This window comes from Rhinatrema bivittatum, chromosome 10 (genome assembly GCF_901001135.1).
Source record: "Rhinatrema bivittatum chromosome 10, aRhiBiv1.1, whole genome shotgun sequence".
Classification (NCBI taxonomy): Eukaryota; Metazoa; Chordata; class Amphibia; order Gymnophiona; family Rhinatrematidae; genus Rhinatrema; species Rhinatrema bivittatum.
Window position 1 is genome coordinate 75180708 of NC_042624.1, and position 19165 is coordinate 75199872.

A 19165-nucleotide genomic window follows, 5' to 3' on the forward strand; every position below is an offset into this window, starting at 1 on the left:
AATTAGGGCCCGCGGTAAAAAGAGGCGCTAGGGATACTAACACATCCCTAGCGCCTCTTTTTGGACAGGAGCAGCGGCTGTCAGCAAGTTTGACAGCTGATGCTCAATTTTGCCGGTGTCGGTTCTCAAACCAGTAAAATTGAGCGTCCGGTTTTCAACCCGCGAGTCGCGGGCCGATTTCAAATTTCTTTTTTTTTTTTTTAAACTTTTTTTAACTTTCGGGACCTCTGACTTAATATCGCCATGATAAGCGCCATGATAAGCATAACTAATAGGGCCATCAACATGCATTTGCATGTTGCGGGTGCAATTAGTTTCGGGGGAGTTGGACGCGCGTTTTTGGTGCACTATTACCCCTTACTGAATAAGGGGTAAAGCTAGCATGACAAAAACGCGTGTCCAAGTGCGGGTTTCATTTTTATGATCATAAAAATGTTTAGCATCACTTTGCTCTATTCACACTGCAAAACTATTCTAGAATTAAATGTGGAGTAGTTTCGTAACACTGAACATTGGTGTTCACTCCAAAACTCCATTTAGATGCATTTAATTCCATATTGATTAGTCTTAAAACAGGAGATCCAGAAGTGAAGCCACTCTCTGGGGTGGGTTTGTTTGCTCCAGGCATAATGTGGAATTTTCTCTTCAATCTCCTTCTACTGTAAATACAAGCAAGAGTGGGTTTAGAGTGAATACACATTCACCACCATTACCACTCGGAGGATGCGTGATAACAGTGTACATGTCAGTCACATGGTCTAGGAGCAGCAGAGCTCTTACTGCATAGCTATCATCCACACAGGAACACAGAGCTCAGGGAAGCCTTCCTGTTTCTCCTCCTTAAGGATTCTCAGTCCACTCTTTTCTATGATGCTGTGGAGAATGTGCAAGTCTCTCGTTATGCTGCTGTCCAAAATGTCCAGCATGCAGCCCTCTCGAGCCACATTGTCTTTCAGAACAATAATACCATTGTCTCTCAGTCCAAATTTACATCTAATCAAGAACTCCAGGAGGTCTTTATCTGTCAAATAACCTGCAGGACAGAAAGAGAAAATAAGGGCAATGAATGAATATTGGGAAAGGGAATAACTGTAACTTTTTTTTTTAACTGTATGCTTATTGTTTTCAAATATATAAATCCATAAACATGTTTTAAAAACATAATGACTGAGAAGAAAAAAAAAGAAAACCTACACACAAACAGAGCAAACAAGGAAAACCTACACACAAACAGAGCAAACAAGGAAAAATAATAATGTAACAAATCGTATCATAACCCATTTTAATGAGGAAGCCAAAGAAATAAAGTTCATAATATATTTTCCCCACAAGGAATACAATCAGCAGAGAGATTCTCATTTGTCCTCTACTATGGTGAACCCCACCCCACCCCTTCCCTACAAAAAGAGAGCTATTGAGGTGTGGAAGTGGAAGCAGAAGCAGGACATGCAGCAAACCTTCCTTGCAGAAATACACTTAAATATTGGAATCAAAAAAGACTTTTCAAAACCCCTGAGTCTCCAAGAGGCACTTACAGGAATGTCAAAGCAGCCAGGCATTGCACAAGGAATTCTTTCTGTTTTTACCGAGATGTCCTTGAAATCCTGGGGAAGGTATAAACCTTGAATCCCCAAAGCAGTCTTTATTTATTCACTCCTATTCGATTATCCACCATCCCCATCACAGCAGCTTACAATAAAATCATAATATAAACATCGCACACGTTAAAACATCAGAGAATAACTAAATTCAACCTTCTCCTCTTCACCACCCCCACCTAATATAATCCAGATCCCACTATACATAACTCTTCAAAAACCAGACTACTAAGCATCAGATCCAAAGAAGTTGATATTCAGTGCCTAAGCCAGATAAGTGGTGGGCAAGATGGGGGCATAACAAGGAGGAACTACTTATAACTTAACTGGACAAATGGAAATATTCACACTTATCTGAATAACCCCTAGATTCATCAAAATTCTATAAATATAGCAGAAATAATGCCTGCGATAAAAAAGGGGCGTGGTTAGGCTAATTTCCTGTCTACCGCATTGCATAGACAATTCCAGAGAAAGAGAGAGAGAGAGAATTTTAATAGGGAGTATAGGGCTCTCTATATATCTAGCACCGTAGATGGGCACATTCAACTCAGGGTGGGTTTGGGGGATGGTGTTACATACACAGTCAGAGGAATTAACTGCAAATTTGAAATCACTGAAGAATTTCTAGCATTTGAATCGATGAAAGGTACCTGCTATTAAGCAGGTCTAAAGTTAGGACAGCCCTATGGACCAGCCGGATAGCTTATCCGAGTTAGACAGATAACTTATTTGGCTAAGTTGGCTCCTCCTCAAAATGCCCTCACCCACACACCACTTATCCGGCTAAATAGTTATCTGGCTAACTGGTGGTTGCTCAACAGGATCAGATATGCAGCTGCTACTACTTAGCTGAATAAGTCCTAACTTAGCGGGCTAAATAGCGCTGAAGATCACCCTCTAGGATTTGTTTTAAATCTGCTGATTGTTAGCTTCATGGAGTGCCCCTTAGTTTTAGTATTTTTTTGAAAGGGCAAATAACCTTTGTTTATTTACTCAGTCCACTCCACTCATTGTTTTATAAACTTCTATCGGGTCCCCTCTCAGCTCTCTCTTTTCCGAGCCTACGAAGCCTCTCGTCATAATAACCTATTCATTACATTGGGTGGAGGGGAGGGGTCAATGAGGACTCTAATGGAAGTCCTAGTCTTCCCCTTCCTTCTGATCATTTTGCTTCAGAATCTCAGCAAATGCAGATGGATAAAGCCAGGGCAGGGAAGCATGCACACCACAGAATGTTACTCTGTGGCCCCCATCTTAGCTTCCTATTTAAACTCTTTGACAGATCATTCTAGCTCTGTAATTCTAGCTCTGTTACTGACTCTCTGATGGTCCTGAGACGTCTCTTTGGATGTTTGTCCTGATCCCAGTTGTCCCACTGAAACCAAGGACAGTAGCATGCTTCCCTCACAAATAACACCCGCCCATTCCTTTTTGTGGACAAAACAAGGATACAGCTTTAAACAGTTTACAAGCCAAAATACAATAGACAAGCAATTTTTCTACATCACAACCTCATCAACATTCACAAGAAAACCAACATAATACTGTCACCATTTTACCACCCCCTTCCATACACATATTCAAAGGTTATCTGTTTTGATCATATATGTTAACCACCTGCAATGACCAGCATAGAGAAAATACCCCCTCATCATGCTGCTGCCCTGAACAGCCAACCAGGCATTCCTCCCAATAACCCAGCTGCTGCACTGAACAGCCAGGTCCATATAAACCAAAAATGCACCTTTTAACACTGACTGGCAGAGGCTCCTTAAGGTGGTCATAAATTCATTGTGCTGACTCCAATAAACTGCAGTAACCCCACCCCCATCCCTCTACCATGCTCACCAAAAACAGGAGGGAGGATTCCACATTTCGAATCACTTACTGCAGAGTGCCGGCCTCTCTGTAGAACAACCTCCTGCTAATGGCTGATGAAGATTCCGGATGCTTGTTTGGAGGGGTGACAGCAAGTCTATGGATGGGTTAGGGGGTTCAGAGCCAAGAAACTTGCTTTGAGATCGCAGGGACATGGGACTTAGAGTCCCAATTTTGATCAGGGAAGTACAGGCCTGGAGTCCTTAATTCATCTTTTGGGTGAGTATAGGAAGCCCAATTTTTAGTTCACAGATTTAGGATGTAGGGGCCATCAGGCCCTTGTGCTCATCTTCGCAGGGGGAGGGAGGCAGAGAGCCCCTGCATTGGTGGGATTCCTTGTTCAATTTAACAGATATATTTCAAAAGGCTGGTTAATATGGGCTTTTCTTCCAGCTCAATCTGAACCAGTACTAGCAATCTGGTGCCATGAACCTTCGTTAAAAACTACCTTTTTTAATAGATCCCCTCCACCCACCCACTGTTCCTACTCTGGTCATTACTGTGATGGTCCTGAGACCAGGAACCAAGCACCAAGGCTCTATCCAGAATTGTGTATCATGGATTCTAAATTTGACCAACTCTAAACAATGACCATGACTCCTCTCCCCTCCCCCTACCAGGGGCTGTGAACACTGCCTTTCTAGCATCCCAGCTCACCCAGGGTGCAGGAGATACAATTACTGGGATTGAACCAGGGACTTTCCACATGCACTGCCACTGATCCACTGGGCCAGCTCATCTGCCACTTCTAACACAGGTTAACAACTCTCCTCTTATATATGGTGCTACCCACTCCTCTTCCTACTTTCATGCAGAACCTGAAAGAGAACTTCCCAATTGCCTTTCCTTCTACTTTTCAAATTCACCCGTTCTTACTCCTCACAATGCATCACTTTACTCCCCTTACCCTTCCTTAATCTGTCCCCCTCCACTCTGTTGAAATGTTTAATGTTCTGCTTATTTAATAGTATTATTATTAGTCTCTTATTATTATCTCTCGTGCCCTATTATAGCTCTCATCTAAATCAGTGGTGAAATGTCCCTGGGATATGCTCAGAGTGTGGAGGGGACAAAAACCTTGGTTGGAAATAAATAATCTGCAAACAATCCTAGTATACCTGGATATATTACACCATTTTTAAACAAAATGGTAGGGATGTCTGGAGAAAGCAAATCGCCCTTCCTCACAACGGGCCTTATTCAATAAAGTCATTTTTCCATAGGCATAGGAAAAAGTCCCTTCTGAATAAGGCCTAATGTTGGAGACTCTGATAAACTACGCTGAAAATAATCTGGCAGCTCCTGTATCTCTGGATCAGAAAATCGAAGGTCCTTATAATCACATGTGATGCACACGTCTTGGGATAAGCAATTCAATGGGACCTAAAAAGTCATGCATATCCTTTGGGGCAAGAACTATTTTGTGAGTTTGAACACGTTAAGAAACCTTCTGTAATATGGGCCAGTTTTAAGGGATAGTAGAATAAAATAATGGACATAAAGCATATTAATGAATTCAAAAGTGTATTGATATACTGAGGTACAGAAAGGATACTATTGGCTCTATTAATATATTACAGCACTGAGATACAAGAGAGGTATTAATAGGTACAGTGATGTATTACAGCACTGAGATAATAAAAGGATATTAATGGGTAAAGCGAGTCTCACTGCAACTTTCTGTCTTTAAATGTAATTTTGACAGAGATGTTCTTTTTTCCTGATGGCTTACCACCTCCTGGTCCTCTGTGTATTGTCTCACCTTCTTTAAGTTTGCAAGGAATCTGAGTATTATCTTTGATCCCTTTCTTTTCCTTCTCATGTCTTCACACTTTATTCATCTCTCAGTTACCAGTGCTACAATATCCAAAAACTGGAAGCTTTCTTTCCACTGATTTGTGCCACAATCTCCTCCAGGAACTTTTTATCACCAGACTTGATTATTGCAATTGTCCAGCTACTGGCCTTCCTAACTCCTGTCTTTGTTCCTTTCAAGTTGTCCACAACTCCACTATTTTTTTTTCAAGGACCTCATTATTCATGTGCACCACTGCACTGGCTTCTGCTGAACCTGTGATATCACTTCCAAATACTCATGTTTACCAATAAATGTATCGATAGTCTTGTTCCCTCCTTCTCTATTGGCTACCATCATTTGCTACTTCCCTATCCAAACCTCCACTCCACCAGACAGATACCGCTCAACACTAATGTTCCTTTTTCAAGTGTTTGTTCTCTTGATATCTCAGCTAGAACTGCCTCCCCTCCAGCATCCAAAATTCCTCTTCTCTATTCTTTTTCAAGCATTATGTAAAAACTTATCTCCAGAATCTCACTTTTAATTAATCTGTTGCTTCTCTTAAGTCATCATTTCGTATGCTCAGTACTAATTGTCGTGTTGACTTTACTGTTTTAAGATGCCCTGAATAAGAGCACTGAATAAATGTCTTAACAATTAAATTCAAAAGAAATACACAAGAGCTGTAACTGTACTCAACAATTATAATACCACAAGGGCAGTAAGTTTTTCGTAGTCCAAGTACTCTTCAAAAAGGTTTTGTTAATTCAATTGCGGCAACTCCACTGTTTTAACATATAGCTCTTTTTGAGTGTTGAGGGTCTCCCGCTATCATTAAGCATTACGATCATTGTTTGAAAATTTGTTGTCCCTCCCGACGCAGCCTTAGCGAAACACGGGGTCTGTGTCGGGGGACCCTCAACATTCAAAAAGAGCTATATGTTAAAACAGTGGAGTTGCCGCAATTGAATTAACAAAACCTTTTTGAAGAGTACTTGGACTATGAAAAACTTACTGCACTTGTGGTGTTTGTATTAACAATTAAATTAACATATTTTAGGAGTGAGATATGGGAAAGGTGTTCTTGATTCCCACATTTACAGGAAGCATTAAATATCCTTATAAAAAATGTTTTCTCAGTCAGAAAATATATATGTGAGTACAGAAGAGCCTGTGCAAACTTGGTTGCCCTCATAAAAGAGGGATAGATTAGCAAAATAAAAATTACTGAGAGGATTCTTTTCATCTGCTGAGGGAGTAAAATCAAAGTCAAACTTCACCAGTCCGCCTTGGTCTGCACTGACTTTAAAGGTATCAAATGCCAGCAGGAAGAGAGGAGTTCCCCAGTGCCTGTCACAAAGCCAGACCAGATCATTTTTTATGAACTCCATATTTATGCAGGAAGGGTGAATGTCCCCAGCTTCTAAGCTTTGATGAATAGACTCACAGCCAGATGTTCCTCTGTCTTGCAGCTGTACTCTTCCAGCATATAATGTAACAGAGTCCATCATTACCCACAACTTCCTGCTGACTACACAAGACCTTCTTCAAGCAGAGCATCCTATGCAAAAAACATCAAATCTACAGGACAACTAGGCATTTCTCACACGACAAATGAAGTTGATATATTATTCCCACATTATTTTCCACTTAGTCAGTTGTGAAAATATGTACTGTAGAAGACAAATGTTTCCCCTCAGCATACCTCTGTATATTTTGTATTGCTATATACACTAGGGATGTGAATCGTTTTAGGACGATTAAAATTATCGTCCGATAATTTTAATATCGTCTTAAACCGTTATGGAACACAATACAATAGAGATTCTAACGATTTATCGTTATAAATCGTTAGAATCGTGAGCCGGCACACTAAAACCCCCTAAAACCCACCCCCGACCCTTTAAATTAAATCCCCCACCCTCCCGAACCCCCCCCCAAATGAGTTAAATAACCTGCGGGTCCAGCGGCGGTCCGGAACGGCAGCGGTCCGGAACGGGCTCCTGCTCCTCAATCTTGTTGTCTTCAGCCGGCGCCATTTTCCAAAATGGCGGTGAAAAATGGCGGCGGCCATAGACGAACACGATTGGACGGCAGGAGGTCCTTCCGGACCCCCGCTGGACTTTTGGCAAGTCTCGTGGGGGTCAGGAGGCCCCCCACAAGCTGGCCAAAAGTTCCTGGAGGTCCAGCGGGGGTCAGGGAGCGATTTCCCGCCGCGAATCGTTTTCGTACGGAAAATGGCGCCGGCAGGAGATCGACTGCAGGAGGTCGTTCAGCGAGGCGCCGGAACCCTCGCTGAACGACCTCCTGCAGTCGATCTCCTGCCGGCGCCATTTTCCGTACGAAAACGATTCGCGGCGGGAAATCGCTCCCTGACCCCCGCTGGACCTCCAGGAACTTTTGGCCAGCTTGTGGGGGGCCTCCTGACCCCCACGAGACTTGCCAAAAGTCCAGCGGGGGTCCGGAAGGACCTCCTGCTGTCCAATCGTGTTCGTCTATGGCCGCCGCCATTTTTCACCGCCATTTTGGAAAATGGCGCCGGCTGAAGACAACAAGATTGAGGAGCAGGAGCCCGTTCCAGACCGCTGCCGTTCCGGACCGCCGCTGGACCCGCAGGTTATTTAACTCATTTGGGGGGGGTTCGGGAGGGTGGGGGATTTAATTTAAAGGGTCGGGGGTGGGTTTTAGGGGGTTTTAATGTGCCGGTTTTGCGATTTTTAGATTTTTAGATTTTTCACGATATTTTACCCCCCCAAACGGCAACAATACGATTCCCTCCCCCTCCCAGCCGAAATCGATCGTTAAGACGATCGAGGACACGATTCACATCCCTAATATACACATCTCCCTTTCCTCAACATGCATTACTATACATATCTCACCTCCTTCAGCACACCTCTGTACACACCCTGCAATACTATATATACCCCATCTCCCTCAGCACACCTGTGTATACACTATTTTATTATATACAATCTTACCTCCCTCAGCATACCTCTGTACACACTGTATATGCTTCAAACATTTGTATATACTGTATTACTGTAAACGTCTCACCTCTTTTTGTACACACCCAATAAAACTGTATACACCTCACCACCCCTCTGAATACACTTAGTACACTACAACAGCAAACATCTCACCTCATTCAGCACATCCCTTACAACTGCACATACTTCACTTCCCTCAGCACAACTCTGCATAAACACTGTTACTATATACACTTCATCTCTGTATACTTGGTATAACTGTATCTATCTCAGTGCCTCTGTATGAACTGCATTACTGTATATATTTCACCTCCCTCAGCATGCCTCTGCACATAATCTACGTTACTGTATATACCTCAGTACACCCCTGTATACTGTATAAATTTCACCTCCTTCTGCCCACCTCTGTAGATACCCTGTAATACTGCATACACCTCACCTCCTCTCTGAGCACCTCTCTTCCCTCCACTCTGTATTATTGCATACACCTCACCTCCATGAGCACAAATTGCTTGTCTTTTGGCTGTAAAGAAAGAATATAAACTCTCCTCCATAAAATGTAACCTCCCCAAACAATCTGAAATTGGATTTCTCAGATCCAGCGTCCTCCAAATCTGTCTCATTTACACCCCCCCAGGACTGCTAGAAAATGACTCCTCCCCTCTCATCGAATTCTTTGCAGACTCTCTCTCCCCAGACCTTCCTACCATAATTCTTGGTGATTTTAATCTTCATGTCGATGCCACTCCTCTTTCCCCTGCCTGTGATGCTTTCCTCTCCTCCCTTGAAGCCATGGGTTTTAAACAACTCATACACTCCCCTACTCATAAGGCCGGCCACACTCTAGACCTTATCTTCGTCAATAGCCCCCTCACTGTCATCAACTCACCATACTGCACCCCATCCCATGGTCCGACCACTCTATCATCCAAACCACCCTGGCTGTCCAACAGTCCTCCCCCCCTGCCCCCACCCAGGCGCAATCCTTCAAATACCGTAAATCATGCTCCCTCGACACCCTCACTATGGCCTGCTCGGACGTTTCCAACCAACTTGATATTTCCTCAGCCGACAAGGCCTTCACCTCATGGCACGACATCACCCTCAACATAGCAAACAAGCTCTGCCCCATTACTACAAAAACCATTAAACCTGCCCATCCAAACAGGAAACCATGGTATTCCGCAGAGCTCAAGAACCTCAAAACTCGTCTCAGAACCTTAGAAAGGCAATGGCGCAAACACCCCTCTGCAACATCCAAAACTGCCTATTACCAGCTTATGCACCAATACAGGAATACTACTCTCTCAACTAAACGTGAATACTATGCCAAAAGATTCACAGTTTCCAATACAATCCGAAAGCACTCTTCACCATGATCTCCAATCTGACCAGCTCAAACCCCACTCAACCTCCTACTCCCACCACAAAAAAACATTGCAATGAACTTGCTCACTTCTTCCAAACCAAAGTGTCCTCTCTCACTGCACGCTTTGCAGCCAACCCTAACACCGTGAAACTGCCTTCTTTCAACCTTACCTCTACCCTCTCATCTTTCGACCTATCCTCTTCCCTTGAAATTGAAAACATCTTAAAAAAATGAGACCCTCCTCTCACCCCTCTGAAACCATTCCTACTAAACTTCTCCTATCTATTCCCAAAGCTATTGCCAAACCTCTCTCATCCATCTGCAACTGTTCCCTGGAGCAAGGTATAGTCCCTACACTCCTAAAACAGGCAGTGGTGAAACCAATCCTTAAAAAACCCAGCCTTGACCCTTCTACTCTAGCTAACTTCAGACCTATCTCTAATCTCCCTTTCCTATCTAAAATCTTGGAAAAATTTGTCAACTCTCGCCTATCTGATCACCTAGAACAACACAACATCCTTCCTCCCACACAATACGGCTTCCGGAAAAACCTGAGCACTGAAAAACTGCTGCTATCCCTGACGGATACCATCACTAAAGGATTCGACACTGGGAACTCATTTCTCCTTGCTATGTTAGACATATCTGCAGCTTTTGATACTGTTAACCACATCATATTAATCAACATTCTCAGTAACATAGGAATCTCCGGCACTGCCCTCTCTTGGATCAAATCATACTTACAAGATCGTCATTATACAGTATCCACTGGCAACAATGAATCCGACCCAGTTAGCCTTAACCAAGGCGTCCCCCAGGGTTCCTCTCTCTCCTCTACTCTATTTAACATTTATATGCTCCCCCTCACCACCCTCCTTACTAATCTTGGCATCAAACACTTTATCTACGCAGATGATGTCCAAATCCTTTTCCCCTTCACTGACTCCCTCCAAACTGCTCTTCAAAAATGGGAATCCTGCCTGACGGTTATCAACCAGCTACTCACTGACATGCACCTTGCCATTAACCCGCAAAAAACTGAACTCCTCATCATCTCCAACAAACATTCCTCTCTCTCCATTCCCACTGCGTACTCCTCCACGCTCTTCCCCTCCCACACCCGTAGCCTGGGCGTCCTCATTGACAACCAGCTCTCTTTCAAACCCTTCATTAAATCTATCCTAACTGACTGCTACTTCAAACTTCAAACTATCAAAAAACTCCGGCCCCTCTTATTCTTCACTGACTTTCGCACAGTACTACAGTCTATTATCTTTTCCAAAATAGACTACTGTAATGCACTCTTCCTTGGTCTCCCTGCAACACATACTAAGCCATTACAACTCCTACAGAACACCTCAGCACGCATCCTCACCAATTCCAGGAAACGTGACCACATTACTCCTACCCTTATCGATCTCCACTGGCTCCCAATACAGTCTCGCATCCTGTTCAAAGTTCTCTCCCTCATTCATAAAAGCATCACCAATGAAAATACTGACTGGATCAACCCCCCACTGCTTTCTCGCACATCCACTAGACCGACTCGCACTGCCCTCCAAGGGACACTCCGTACCCCCTCTATCAAATCCACCAATCTTATTTCCACAATGAACAGAGCCTTTTCCCTTGCCGGCCCCACCCTGTGGAACTCTATGCCCCCAGACTTGCGCACTGAAACATCCACACCCAAATTCAAAAAAAACCTAAAGACCTGGCTATTCTTACAGGCCTACCCCTCCCTCAGCAATCATCCTCCTGATAACCCCCTAAGCTGTGTATAATGCATTCCCTGTATCACCTTTTACAATGTGCTTCTGCTGTCTTTATCTCTCAATTACCTTCTCCCCTATGACCTCTTGATTTGATTACAATGCTTTCCACGTACTACCGTCACTATGTGCTCTTGTTAATTTTCCCTCATCTGCTTCCAATTGAGGAACCTTCGTTCCCTGTAAATAGTTACCCAGTTACTGTTTGTTGATGTTTATTTCTTGTATGCAAAGTTTACTGTTCTATGTAATGGCAGTGCCAAAAGTTCTGTATAATGACACTGTCAAAAAGTTTTAGTTATCTGTAAACCGATACGATGTGCAAACGGCTATCGGTATATAAAAACCTATAAATAAATAAATAAATAAATCTATGTCCCTCCTGGCTTCTAACAGTGGCAAAAGCGGGTTTATTAGACTCAATGAGATATTTGGTTAACACTTAATTAAGGGAAGAGCATATGCCAGGGCAGTTAACATTAATAGTTATCCGTCCCTTATTAACAGCCTACACTTGAGATAAGAAAAGTAATCAAATGTATCTCATAAGATTTGCATTATTTTCCTTTCATGTTGGTTACCTGCATAAAAAGCAGGTGAAAAAACCATGGCTACTTTGTACCCACAGTAATAATCAAAGCAAAACTGCAGGCAGAATTTTGCTCTGATTGTTGGTGCAAACAATAAGTATCTGCAGTATTTGCACCAATGCAGGCAGTTTTGACTATTGCCCATTAATTAAATTAAGTCACCTAAGTTTATCTAAAATGTCAGATTGGCTGCTACCTAAAACTAGAATTGAGCCCTTCTAAATCCAAAGTTCTGTAGGCAAATAAATCATAGCCCATAGAACTTTTCCCCTTACCCGTATTAGATAGGGTGTTAATTGCCATTGAGTCATCAGGTGCGTATTCTGGGAGTCATTATTACTTTAAGTCTTAGCATGGTCCTACAAATCTGTACCAAATCAAGTATTTCATTTGCTCAACTTAATTTTGTTTAGTACATCAACTCTGCCCTTTTTTAATGCAGAAAAATCTGGTATCATTTATCCATGTGCTAATAATATTACTGCATATATTTTATCTCCCTCAGCACACCCACAAGGAACTGCCCTCACAAGAGCAATAAATGCAGGAGCTGCAAAACTTCGTACTTTGTCAACTGGTAGATAATGCAGACCTCAATTGGAAAAGTCTTTTTCTCTCCCATATGCCACTTCCCTGTGTTTTGGAGGGCAGGAATTGCAGCCATTTTCTGGAAATTAGTTTATGAGAGTTGAACTAAACTCAGTCATCATTTGCCAGGTAAAGTTCAGCTACGTCACCAACATTTTTGGATTTCCCCCACATTTGCTGGTGAAATTTCTCCTGCAAATCTTTGAAAACTGAATTATAATGCATGAGCATCCGCCTGCTGCAAATGCCATGAATGGGGTGAATCTGCTGTGATGCAGGGTTAGTTTTTGCCTTCCATTAAAAAAAAAAAAAAAAAAAAAAAAGAGGTCCCCAAACTAATCGGATAATTTGGCAACTTTTTTGTGGCTTTGTCAAATTCATTTGGAAACTTTTCTTTTTAAGTTCAGACTTGCCAAGGTGGGATCTTAAACAATTACTTCAGTCTGATTTAAGTTTTGTCCACTTTGTTACTATTGTGAAATATTGTTTTCTGGCAAAGGATTATTTTTTCAATTTGTTATTTTATAGCAATAATAGAAAAAGGTACTTTTAAAGAGCAGCTTCTCCTGTTCACCTAGCTTCCATTTCAGACCCTGAGTGCTTGGTTTCTCTGCTGGCTCTTTGCTTGCTTGGCTGGGTCTGAGTGCTTTTTTATTTTCATTGCACTACCATGGCACCTGATGTGAGCACAGTTCAGCTCAGTTGCGTTGCTGGCAATCATGCATTCACTTGCTGTTCAGTCCATTCAGGATTTAGTAAAACAGCGACCAAACAATTACAGTGAAATTGTGACCTCAAGAGGAGATATCTATACATATGTAAGAAATGTGAGTCATCAAAATTAATAAATAATACTAACAATAGCCCTGTCAATCAATTTTTCATTCTTTCAAACAAGGATTTTTAGCACCCTCTTCTTCCTCTTCCAGTCTTTGTTTGTATAATATTATCTGGCCTCACAAAAAAGACTCAGCCTCACCAGCAACCCACTGAATCCAGATGACGTCATATTTCCCAATGGCCGGGCTGAAGTCCTGCAGACTGTAACAGTATAAGCTTTCCACTCTGTCACCTTCTTCCTCGAGGTAGCTCTGGGCTTCTTCTAAGAAGGGCTCTGTCATGTCCACCAGCTCGATGTTACTGAAAACAGGTAGCAGGACGTTCTTGCTGACTCTCCCGATCCCAGAGCCACAGTCCAGAGCATAATCAGTTCTCGCTTTCCCGGGACCCTGGCAATTATAAACAAGTTTCCAGGTCAGCTCTTGGCCTTACAGCTTCACAGAAGCTTATTTCTTTGTTGCTCAAGTAAAAGGTTATTTCACAAACAATATTTTGTTTGTGAAATAACAATAAAATATTTTGTTTGTGAAAGTATCATAAAACTACAGCATAAAATATTTTAAAGCAAGAAATAAAAAATGCAGAAATAAGAGAGTACTGGCACATTATATATGGGCGACATCACTGTCAATATAAAATATATCATGCAAACACATAGGTGGTCATCTACTATTTGTAAGAAGCTCCTGAGTATTTAACCCACAGAAAGAAAAGAAAAACATGTTCTAGATCTCCCTGGAGCATGACTTCCAGTAACTAGAAGAGTAAGTTGGGGTATTCAGGGGATAGACTCCTCTACATATGCCCTGTCTCTTACACACTCCTAAGCAGTCATCACTACTGAAGACAGATACTGGTCTGGATGGACTTTTGGTCTGGTTCATATGGCAGCCCTAATGCTCTTAAAGATAGTTACAGTAGGCTTTGTCTCCAGCCAAAATAGCATCTGCCTGGATTAGCATTAAAATTTAAGCAGATCGTCAATACCAGCTGATATCTTGTTGTACTCCTCTGATCTCTGCTTGCATGTAGTAATATTTAAGGCATGGTTAAGTTGAAAGAAAAGCAAAGGTACATTATAAAACACCAAAAATGTTTTTGTTTTGTTTTGTTTCATTTTTTGAAACCAATCAACACAGGAAAACTCGAAATTGTTTTCATGATTTAGCGCGCACTAAATCATGAAAAGTAAACAAAATGAAAAAAAAAAACAAAGCACAGAAAAACTAAACAAAACTAAAATATTTTGATTGTACAACCATAAGTTTTATCAAGTCCAACCTTCACCAAACTACCTGCCACAAAAGTCTATTTGATAATCCAGAGGATAATAAGTCAGTAGGTAATATATCTTTACAGACAGCATAAACCGGGACTTACCCCTACAAGTCTCCTAAGGAACTCTTTGGAGGATTCTAAGTCTATGTCTGAAAGCTCCAGGAAATCTCCCATCATGCCCTCTTCAGTGGCTGGCACATCTTGGTAAAAATTCTTGGCTCTGGCATAAAATTGCATTTCCCCATCAAGAACCTCGCTCGTTAAAGTGTAAAGTTTCACTGTAAATTAATAAAATGAAAAGAAGTTGTCACTAGCAGATCTTTTGTGGCAGGCATGGAGGAGACTGGAGGCAGGGGATTCAGTACCTGTCTCTGTCCCCTCACCCTCCTCTCATGAGGTTTCAGCCAGCACCACTTCATCACAAACAAGAAACCCAGAGATGGAAATCAGATACCTGCTTTCCACACTGGCAAATTAAACCCAAATAACTGTATTGAAATTGATCTTATAATTGTTTACCAGTTATGTATGTTTTATTTGTAACCCGCCCCGAACATTGGAGGGTGCGGGAAATAAATACTTTAAAATAAATAAATAAATAAACAAATAGACTGTTTTGTTTTTTTCACAGACCCTGAGAGACATTTCGGCAGTGCAGTGGCAGTCACTGAGAGCCACTTCTGCAGGGTTGCGTGTTTCATGAGAAGCACTTCCGAAGCACAGGGACAGTCACTGAGAGATGCCGATGCAGAATAATTTAAAATAATGTTACATTCAGGAGCATCTGAACATTTGGAATCAGATAGAACATTCTACTTAGCTGAGAATAACAATAATAATCAGAGCACCTTACTGATCCATTTAACTTACAATGAGATTCTACTACTACTCCCCCCACAACTACTACTTACCATTTATATATTCTGAGGAATAATAGTACCTTTTGCTACAGAATGTTTACACCACTATTGCAATATTTTCCAGTTCAGTACCAAATTTAATGATTTTGCTAAAGTGCCGTGGCACTTTTTATACAAAAATGTTGCAGATTTTTTTTCCCCATTTTAGAAGGTGCTGAAAATTAAAGCCTTCAGCAAAAGCTGCACTGTTTCAATATTGTGCAAAAATGACTTACAGGCTTTGTGCACCTTTCCTCTATTCCCCTAATTGCTCTGGATCCTTCAACTTGGGCCTTACAGGCACAAGCAGAGGGGTTTTGTCACGCCAGCGTAGAGCTGCCTGAGGACAGTAATCCTGCGGTCTCATGACACTGGACCATAGCCATGAGAGGTTCTCACCCAAGGGATATTGCTCCAGCAGATACAAGTAGCTCTCAAAGAAGTCCGAGTGGATAGCTTTGTGCAGGATGAAAGACATGCTGTGCCTGCAGAGCTCATCATCTGTCTTGTGCCAGCGCGATCGGAAGGCTAAGTGGGCTCCCAGAAACTCCATGCCCTTTCCTTTCCTCGGAGCCTGGAACTGGGCTGCTGCTCTCCGAGAGGCCTGGTGCTGTACCAGCATGTCTCCGGATGCTGCTCCAGTGGTTGAGTAGCTGCAGATCATGTTATTCTATCTCGGGGGAACTCCTGGCATGCACTTAGAATATTCTTAAGGGACAGGCAGAGAGATCCTTTGGTCAGCTGGTGCTGAGGAGCCAAGACTAGCTAGGCACATGAACTGGCACATACTGCTTAGCAAGGGAAAAAGAATCTCTTTCTGCTTAGGACTGGCTATCTGTACTATAGGGATTTCAATCTATTTTAGGATTACCATGTATATAATATATATGGATACAATGTGATACCTTATATTTGATCAATATACATGTTTGTAATAAACGGTGTTTCAGCAGGTATGGGAATAATTCCTCACACACAAAGGAAGTCCATAGAGTCTAAAATAATCATTTATATTGCTGCATGTCAGATATTAATGAGGCCATTTAAAATCCAAGGACAGATAACAGCAACTCAAAATGCATCTCTTGTTACAACTCCTCTGGGCCAGTGTTTCTCAACCCTCTCCTGGAGACACACCTATCTAGTCAGGTTTTCAGGATTGCCCCAATGATTATGCATTAGATAGATTTGCAAAACTTGGTCTCTAATATATGCAAATCTACCTCATGTATATTCATTGCAGATATCCTGAAAACTCTACTGCTTAGGTGTGCCTCCAGGAGAAAGCTGGAAAACACTGCTCTGGGCTATGTCTAGCAGTAAATGCACCAAAGAAGGTCTTACTTAAGAACAGGCCAGGAGGTAGAGAGGGAGATAATATAAAAATAACGACTGTTTGTTTCAAACCTGTTGTCTGACCACTTTGTACATAAACTACAGACTAATGAAATAACTCCTCTTCCTCTAAGCCAGGGGTGGCCAACTCTGGTCCTCAAGATCCACAAATAGACCTGGTTTTCAGGATATCCACAATGAATATGCACGAGATAAATTTGCATACCATGAAGGCAATGCATGCAAATCTACCTCATGCATATTCATTGTGGATATCCTGAAAACTAGGCCTGTTTGTGGCTCTTGAGGACCAGCGTTGGCCACCCCTGCTCTAAGCTGATTCATAAATATTTAAAGGTAGATTTTAAAAGCTCTGCATGCGCCAAAAGCAGGAGATACCTGGACAAGTTGGGCCAGCGTGCACTGAGTAGATTTTATAAGCCGCCCATGGATTCACGTATCTCCTGCTGTGTGCACAAGTGAAAAGTTTCTAAAAAGGGGTGAAGCATAGGTGTGGACTAGGTGGGGCATGGGTGTGTTGGGGCATGGGTGTGTCGGGGCCTGGCCAGCATATGAGCGTATATGTGCGCCTACGTGGCTGATTAAAAGTTACTGTCTTAATTCCAAGCTCATTTTCAAATATTCCTCTCTAATTTAAAAAAGGAGGATTCTACAATTCCACATTGTAATTAATTTACTAGAAATAGGGAAATAATGAGATTATAGAGCAGGGAGCTTTGAATTTAGTAAAAAAAAAACAAACTAATGGAGAAGAAAGTCGTGGCTGAAACTGGAGAAGAGAAGGCCTCCTGGCCTGGGTAAATGTCACATCAGGACATGCTAAGGAGGTCAAGTTTCACGATGAAATAAATGACTGCTTCATGGAGCAGCTGGGACAAGAACCAACAAGGGGAGGAGCTATTTTAGACCTAGTCATTAGTGGAGCACATGACTTGGTGAAAGAGGCAATAGTGTTTAGGGTCATTTGGCAATAGTGATCATAGCATGATCAAATCTGACTTGATAACTGGAGGGAGAACACTAAGGAAATCTACTGAAATAGCATTTACCTTTCAAAAGGGAGATTATGAGAAAATGGTTAGGAAAAAACAAACTGAAAGGAGCAGCTGCAAAGGTCAAGAGTTTACAACAGGCATGGAGGTTTTTAAAAATATCATCTTGGAGGCCAGACCAGATGTATTCCATGCATTAAAAATGGAGGAAGGAAGGCCAAACAACTGCCACCATGGTTAAAAGATGAGGTGAGAGAGGCTAATCCAGCTAAAAGAACATCCTTAAAAAAATGGGAAAGGGATCCAAATGAAGAAAACAGGAAACAGCATAAGCATTGGCAAATTAGATGCAAAGCATTGATTAGGAAGAAAAAGACAGAATTTGAAAAGAAGCTTACTGTGGAAGCGAAAACTGAAAAACTTTCAGGTACATTTGAAGTAAAAAGCCTGCAAGGGAGTCAATTGGACCATTAGATGATTGAGGGGTAAAAGGGGCCATAGTGAAGAGACTGAATGAATTCTTTGCTTTGGACTTTACTGAGGAAGATATAAGGCAAATACCCATGAAAGAAGTGATATTTAAAGGTGATGATTCAGAGTTGCTGAAACAAATCTCAATGAACCTAGAAGATGTACTAGGGGGGCAAATTGACAAACTAAAGAGAGCAAATCACATGGACCAGATGGTATACATTCCAGAGTGCTGAAAGAAATGAAAAATGAAATTACAGGCATACTGTTGGTAATCTGTAAACTATCATTAAAATCAGCTACAGACCAGAAGATTGGAAAGTAGCCAATGTAATGCTGGTTTTTAAAAAGGGTTAAAAAGGGTTCCAGGGTGATTTGGGAAAACTATAGATTGGTGAGCTTGACATCAGTGCTGGGAAAAGTCAACATGGATTTAGCCAAGGGAAGTCTTGCCTCACCAATATGCTACATTTTTTAAGGTGTGAATAAACATGTAGATTAAGGTGAGCTAGTTTGTATAGTGTATCTGGATTTTCAGAAATACAAAATACCTCATGAGAGATTCTTGAGGAAATTAAAAAGTCAGGGGATAAGAAAATAAAATATGCCATGCTGGGTCAGACCAAGGGTCCATCAAACCTAGTATCCTGCTTCCAACAGTGGCCAATTCAAGACACAAGTACCTGGCAAGTACCCAAACTTTAAACAAATCTCATGCTACTAATGCGGGCAAAAAACTGTGG

General features: G+C 41.8%; 1 protein-coding gene across 1 annotated transcript; it reads right to left on the bottom strand.

The window, feature by feature from the left end:
- Positions 1-316: 316 nt before the first annotated feature.
- Positions 317-16316, bottom strand: METTL11B (methyltransferase like 11B). The gene is made up of 4 exons (XM_029618907.1): positions 16003-16316; positions 14807-14982; positions 13566-13815; positions 317-1033 (listed from the first exon to the last, which is right to left on the bottom strand). The coding sequence occupies exons 1-4, from the start codon at positions 16265-16267 to the stop codon at positions 777-779; spliced, it is 948 nt and encodes a 315-aa protein (XP_029474767.1). The 5' UTR covers positions 16268-16316; the 3' UTR covers positions 317-776.
- Between the last annotated feature and the right edge of the window lie 2849 nt (positions 16317-19165).

Excerpts from the sequence above, each read along its gene's own strand:
- METTL11B (XM_029618907.1), bottom strand. The coding sequence starts at position 16,267 with ATGATCTGCAGCTACTCAACCACTGGAGCAGCATCCGGAGACATGCTG. Across the intron at positions 14,983-16,002 it reads GCTGGAGCAATATCCCTTGG|TGAAACTTTACACTTTAACG; the intron begins GTGAGAACCTCT and ends ATTAATTTACAG. Across the intron at positions 1,034-13,565 it reads CTGGATTCAGTGGGTTGCTG|GTTATTTGACAGATAAAGAC; the intron begins GTGAGGCTGAGT and ends TCTGTCCTGCAG.